Raw genomic sequence first — 6,851 nt, forward strand, 5'->3', positions numbered from 1 at the left:
AATATAATATAATATAATATAATATAATATAATATAATATAATATAACACAATATAATATAATATTACACAATATAATATAATATAATGTAATATATTTGTCTCCCTCTGTGTAGTTTTGCGCATAGAAAGCAAATACTAAAGACAGCCCTAATAATGAAGATATAAAACACATACATAAATATTGCAAATATGAGAGGGTTTTATTTGATTAATTAATAATTTTTGTTTATTTAATTTATTATTTTTGTTTATAGAAGAAGAAGACGAAGAAGAAGGTGCAAATATGTCTGTTAATGATGTCTCCGACTTAGATGATGCAGAGCCCTCAACAACAGACGGGATATTTGCTTTTTTTGAAAAAGTATATATTATTTATTATTATTATTAATTATTATTTATTATTATTATTATTAATTATTTATTTTTATTATTATTATTTATTATTTATTATTTTTATTATTTATTTTTAAATATTTATATTTCTTCATTATTACGAGGCGGTTTGATTGATGTGTTTATTAATTACCGTTCTTGCGAATTTGTTTGATGTGTGGTTGTTATTTTGTTTATTTATTTATTTATTTGTTTATTTATTTCTTCTTGCTGACTTTTTTCTCTCTTTGTTTGTTCTCTCTTTGTTTTCTTCTGTTTGTTTTTGCTTTATTATGCAAGTCGTTTGCTTCTAGGTGTATACAGCCGCATATATAATACTTCTTGAGTATATATTTTTATTTATATTTTGTTTGTTGTTTTTGTTTTTTTATTGTTTTTGTTTAAAGGTGCTGCTTGTTGTATACATTAGCATATATTATTCTTCTTGTTTATATTTTGTGTTATATTTTCTTGACTATATTTTCTTGTTTTTATATTTTGTTATTTATATTTTCTTTTTAATTGTTTTATTCTATATTCTATTGTTTTTGTTTATAGGTTGAGAGGGCCTCTGCAGGCTCTTCTCGACGCTGCAGCAAGTGGAAGGTCTCCTTAAGACACGGAATTCTAAGGGTGAGGATACAGTAAATTTCTTTGATATTTTTCGTCTTCTTTGTGCTGATCTTCTGCTTCTTTTGTTGTCTCAGTGCTCCTCTCGTTATATATATACATATATATCTATAGTATGTTCAAGTATGTGTGTATTATTATTATTATTATTATTATTTGCCTTTCCTAAAAAAGAAGTAATCGCTGCATGTATAAATAAACAGAAAGAAACATAAATAGATATAACTAATGTTGCATATACACCCCATCAAACATTTATTTATTTTATTTCGTTTTATTTTTTTCTGCAGGTTGGAGGCCGCGAAATTCCGTTTGATCGCGCCACTGGCGAATTTTCGTTTTAAATAACAAATATTATTTATTTATTCTAAAATAAATTAATATAAATAAATAAATAATTATTATAATTATTATAATTATTACTATAACAAAAAAAGAAGAATCAAAGGAGATACTGTCAGACACAAACAAAAAAAAGAAGAGCGCAAACAAAAAAGAAACAACGCAAAAGACAGAGAAGGAACCAAATATGCATCTGTATGTATAAATAGATATATATAATAGATATATATAATAGATATGTATAATAGATATGTATATTTAGACAGAGATGTACATAATACATATATATAAGGAGAGGGAGAGAGATAGAGAAACAGAAAGAGGTGTATATAATACATATATATATATATATATATTACATACAATATATATTATATTTATACATCTATGTATATATATATATATATATAAGCGATGGCGGCTGTGCAAACAAACTCATTAACTCAGTGTTGCTTAGCGAATACGATTGATACACTAGTTTATATAATTAAATTCAAATAAATAATTTCTCATTATCTACCTAAACTTAATTATAAAATAATTATTTTAAATGCAAATTACTGCGAAACATATTTTGCAGCTAAGCAAAAAAGCTGTCGTCTTACTACCTCTATTCGCAGAACCACAGGAGATATATAAATATATATATATATACACATAGATAAACATATTTTATATAATATATATACATATATCTACATATAAATAAATATATATATATATATATGTATATAAAGGGGAATAAAAGAACTCTTTTTTTGTTACTAAGGGCTGACTGAGGTTTGTTTATTATTGTCTTCTATTCATTTAATAAATTATTATGCATGCAGCAGTGCAGTATAGTAATAATAATAATAACAATAATAATAATAATAATAATTTATGTCTTCCTTAGCCCTGAAAATAAATGCGTGAAGGGTAGAGAGACAGCAGCGTAAGCTGTCGCTGCACCTCTTGGGTGCTGCTGCAGCGCGAGAGACAAAGAGGTGCCTATACACCTGAAAAATCTCTCTGAATATTATAAATAATTGCTGCTGCAGCAAATCAAACTGCAGGTTGAGGCCTTATATAGCTGCAGTTACAGCGCAAACCAACAAAGCAGCGAGAGAAACAGGCGGCAGGGAGGCGGGTGTCTCTGCAGCCTGACGTTTTCTGCAAATAATCAAAACCTTCTGTGGGGTGTTAGCAGCGACCTTCCGTCTGCTCATCTGCTGCTGCTGTTGCTGCTGCTGCTGCTGCTGCTGCTGAGGTGTAGAGGGAGGTGCCTTTAGGGGGGCTGGTAGGTCTAGAGGAGAGAGCGAGACAGACTCTAAGTCTGCTGCTAGGCTAACTAATGCATGCGCTACTTTTCGTTCAAACCCAGACAGCCGCCACAGCAGCAGCCACTCCCGCTGCTCCCCTGCTGCTCCTGCTCCTGCTCCTGCTGCTGCTGCTGCAGCTGCTTGTGCTGCTTCAGCTTGCTGCTGCAGGCGTTCTACACAATCAAGAAAGTGCAACTCATCAGCAGACATAGACGGCGCAGAGATTGCCTCAGCCTTCGGCACCTCCGAATCCTTATTCAGACGCACACATCGCAAGCTGCTGCTGTTGCTGCTGCTGCTGTTGCAGCTGCTACTGCTGCTGGAAGCGTTGTTGTTGCTGCTGCTAGGGCTGCTGCCACTCGGGGACTCCCCGCTGTTGCTGCTGCTGTTGCTGCTGTGAAGGATTGGCCTTCTGTGTTTTTGTTTTTCTGCTGCCTTTGCTGCTTCTGCTGCTTCTTGCTGCAGCTGCTGCTGCAGCAGCTGCCTCAGGCCCCCCTTTACAGCAGCAAGCGAGCTGTATGCCTGGCGAATAGCGCCTTCAATTGCAGCACTTATACGAAAGAAAGCAGCAGCATCTCTGGTTATTTGCTTCATTGGCCTGAAGGCTGCACGCAAAGACTTCATACGCTGCACTGAAGGCAGCAGCTGCAGCTCCGACTCCGCCAGCTGCTGCAGCAGCAAACGCTGCACTTCGAGTTCCCGTGCGAGGGCAGCAGCGCCGGGAGAGGCTGCTGCACCTGGACGACTTGGCAGGGCTGCTGCTGCTGCTGCTGCTGCTGCAGCTGCTGCTGCTGCTTGGGGAGCAGAGTCTGTGTCTGTTTCGCTCTCTTCACTGTCTAACGCTCTGCGCCGCAGCAGCTCCGAGTGCCTCAATCCATCTACAGAAGCAGCTCGCAGCGCCGGCCTGCCCATATGCTGCTGCTGCTGCTGCTGCTGCTGCTTCACAATCCTAAGGCAGTGCGATTTTCGCAGCAGCAGCGGATAATGCTGCTGCTGCTGTTGCTGCTGCTGCTGCTGCTGCTGCTGCTGCTGAGTGCCTTCTCTCTCTGGAGAAGACTCTGAAGGGGCCCCTGGGGGCCCCTCTAGGTTTCCTTCTTTTCTCTTTATGTACAACTCGCGTGCTACAGGGTCAGCCTGCAGCAGCTGCCAGCAGGAAGGCTGCTTCGGTGCTCCCCACATGTCTATTTTAGCTTCACGGGGGTCCTCTCCAGCAGCAAATATAAGGCGGCGCAGAGCAGCAACAAGCAGCTGCTGATGCAGCCAACGCCGCTGCTTGTGCCTCCCCGGCTTCCTGCTGCCGCTGCCTTCGCTCTCCTGCTGCTGCCGCCTGCTGCAGCGCACCCGCCTGCGATGCGTTTCCTCACCTGCGCTGCTGCTTCCAGCATCGGTGGTACCTGGTGTCAGTGTATCTGCTGCTGCGGCTCCTGCGATTGCCGCTGCTGCTGTTCTGTATCGATAGCCACACGAAACAGCACCTCCAGCACCTGCAGCACCTGGGGAGTCTTTTGTGCTTCCCGGAGGCAGCAGCTGCCACCTCACGCGTCTCTCTGTTGCTTCTGCGAGTATACGAGGGATGCGGCCACCTGCTGCTGTGTCCAGAGATGCTTCCGTGTCTGAGAGGCTACGTGCTGCTGCAGCAACTCGGGCTGCTGCTTCAGCCCTCAGTGCTTCGTTAGCGGGAACAGTAGGAGTCACAAACATCCTCTCGATCTGCGGGATACTGCTGCTGCTGCTGCTGCTGCTGCTGTTGCTGCTGCTGCTATTGCTGCTGCTGGCGGGGGATGGCGATGGCACGCATGCTGCAGGAGGGCCTGAGGCCTCAGGCCCCGACTCTGGTGGGGGCGGGTGCAGCCCCATTTGCTGCTGAAGGTGAATTTGAATGCGTCATGCAGAAACAGCAGATTTCGCGTGGAAAGACAGAAGAGAATCCGCGAGCTTGCTCTTGCAGCACTGTTTGTTGGCCCTGAACATCATCAGAACCCGCATAAACTCGTCGTGGGCGTGCTAAGAGAAGACAGGTGAGAAGCAGAAATGATACTTCGCATCGATTTAAAGGCAGATTCCTCGGCTCATCCGTTGTAGGAGAATTTCTTCTGCGGCGATCAAACGGCGGCAACATAAACTTCACAGCTGCTGAGGGAAGAATGGCACAAAAATAAATCAATTTCGTCTCTTTCCATGTTAAAAAAACGGGAAGAAAACAAAAATACGAAAATTTGCGATTATTTACAAGGTGATGGGCAGCGGGTGTTGCTGGGGGCTGCCGGACGCATGTGAAGAAAGCGGCGGTTCTCTCTGCCGTTTCTGCACGACAAACGCCTGAAAATGGAAGGAACAACTTTTTTAAAGGAAGTAAAATATAAATTTAATTCGAATCTTCTTTGAAAGACGCTCTGTCAGTCCTGTTTTATTTCTTGTTGAACAGTAACAACTGCTGTTCTTGCACTCGCGCTGGCCGAGAGTTGACGATATTTGCTTCGCTGTCCTTCAACAGAAACAGGCGTTCAAATTGGTATTTCTAAGATGAATGTATTTAAATTCAGCTGCCTAGAAAGAAGAATATTGCCACTTCCCGAGGTTTCTTCAGCTCAGTCCCACATCTGTTCTTGCATGAAATAAATGAAGACGTGCACAAAACGCGAAACTTCATCATGACAGAGCTGCCCATACACCCGAAAAGAGGCAACATGAAATTTCTTTTTTTAGGTGGTTAACAGTTATTGAATTCTTTCTTAAGTTGGAATGAAAGAATGCCGATATAATATTTACCTCATTTTAGCTAAATAAACCTCTTACGCAAAAATTGTTTAAACTCTGTGTCTTATGAATTTTTTGAAGAGTATGCACCTTGTTTTACCTGCATTTTCTACTTTTTCTTTCTTCCTCCGAACCGGGAAAAGAGTAATGCAAGACGATTAAAGTATGCATGTTTTGAGTATATGGAATGATGGGCCTTCAACAGCTATTTGGTCCTTTTATTTTATTTCCTTCTTCTCTTTTCTTGCTAGTTAGAGAGGGTACTGTGTTCTAAAACAAATTATTTAGAATTCGTGATCGTCTCGTTTCGTTCAAAACGAGAAGTACACGAAAATGCCGCTATCAGCCGTTCAATATGTTATTCATTTATAAAAATACAAGAATTGCTATTACTACTGTTATATTCATGATCAGCGACTCAGCTGTCCATCTACTTAATCTGAATGCCTCTCTTTTATTAAAATTTGAGGAATATTATATTAATTTGTGCACATATATGTACATATATATAGATTAATCCCTGTGTGCACGAAAAGAAATATATTTTATTTATTTCAGCTCAAATAATTTTCTGCATTTTTATTTCATTTATTTTTTCTGTTCAGACATTTTCAGTCCCAATTAAAAGTAATATCTCTCCCGAGAAAAGATATGAGTGGTGATGCTTCGTAGCAGCGAGTATTATTAGTATTGTTGTTATTACCGCGATTATTATTATTATTATTGTATTATTATTATCATTATTATTGTTGTTGTTGTTGTTGATATTACTGTATTATTATTGTTGTTGTTACTATTTCTATTATTACTATCATTACTATTATTATTACTACTACTATTACAATCAGCGTTAGGGGTTCTCTCATCGGTGTGTCTGCACGAGTAGTAAATATATTACTGGGATGAAAAAACCTGCCGAAAATATTTTAAATGTTGTTTAAACATTGTACGCAAAAAAAGAATGTTATTAATGCATCTTCAACACCAACATTATACATATACTCTGCATATACACCGTAATTCTCTCCTTACCGCTGGCGGCCTTAGGTGTGGGTTAAGGAAGTTAAAAAAGAATTTTAAAAAGAATATTTCTTTTGTTTTTAAGTTGTCTGCTGTCTTATAGCACAAATTATCATCGCCCTTCTTCTGCTTTTGCGGTGTACATGCAGCAGAGAGAAAGACATTGATGAAGACAGCTGAGAGCACCCTTCATTTCCTTTTTCTTCAGCGAAGAACTAATAAAATAAAACACACAAATAGTACTTCTTTAAAGAAAAACTTCAAAAATGATGCATACAGCAGAATAATGTAGCTGCCTCTGCATTGGGGCCAGCAGCGCCTCCACGAAAAAATATGAATAATCATACAAATAAGTATTTAAACGCATATATATATATATATATATATGTATATATATACATATATATATATATATATATATATTTAA

General features: G+C 39.1%; 2 protein-coding genes across 2 annotated transcripts; one reads left to right on the forward strand and one right to left on the reverse strand.

Moving 5' to 3' along the window:
- Window positions 1-256: 256 nt before the first annotated feature.
- EAH_00060170 (hypothetical protein, conserved) lies at window positions 257-1,348 on the forward strand (the record flags this gene model as incomplete). Its single annotated transcript, XM_013393508.1, has 3 exons — window positions 257-363; window positions 933-1,007; window positions 1,295-1,348. Coding segments are annotated over 3 exons (236 nt in total), but the record flags the coding sequence as incomplete, so codon positions are not given.
- A 1,062-nt stretch (window positions 1,349-2,410) lies between these two features.
- EAH_00060180 (hypothetical protein, conserved) lies at window positions 2,411-4,348 on the reverse strand (the record flags this gene model as incomplete). Its single annotated transcript, XM_013393509.1, has 1 exon — window positions 2,411-4,348. The coding sequence occupies one exon, from the start codon at window positions 4,346-4,348 to the stop codon at window positions 2,411-2,413; it is 1,938 nt and encodes a 645-aa protein (XP_013248963.1).
- Window positions 4,349-6,851: the final 2,503 nt, after the last annotated feature.

This window comes from Eimeria acervulina, genomic scaffold (assembly GCF_000499425.1).
Source record: "Eimeria acervulina Houghton genomic scaffold, Eah_scaff1476, whole genome shotgun sequence".
Lineage (NCBI taxonomy): Eukaryota > Apicomplexa > Conoidasida > Eucoccidiorida > Eimeriidae > Eimeria > Eimeria acervulina.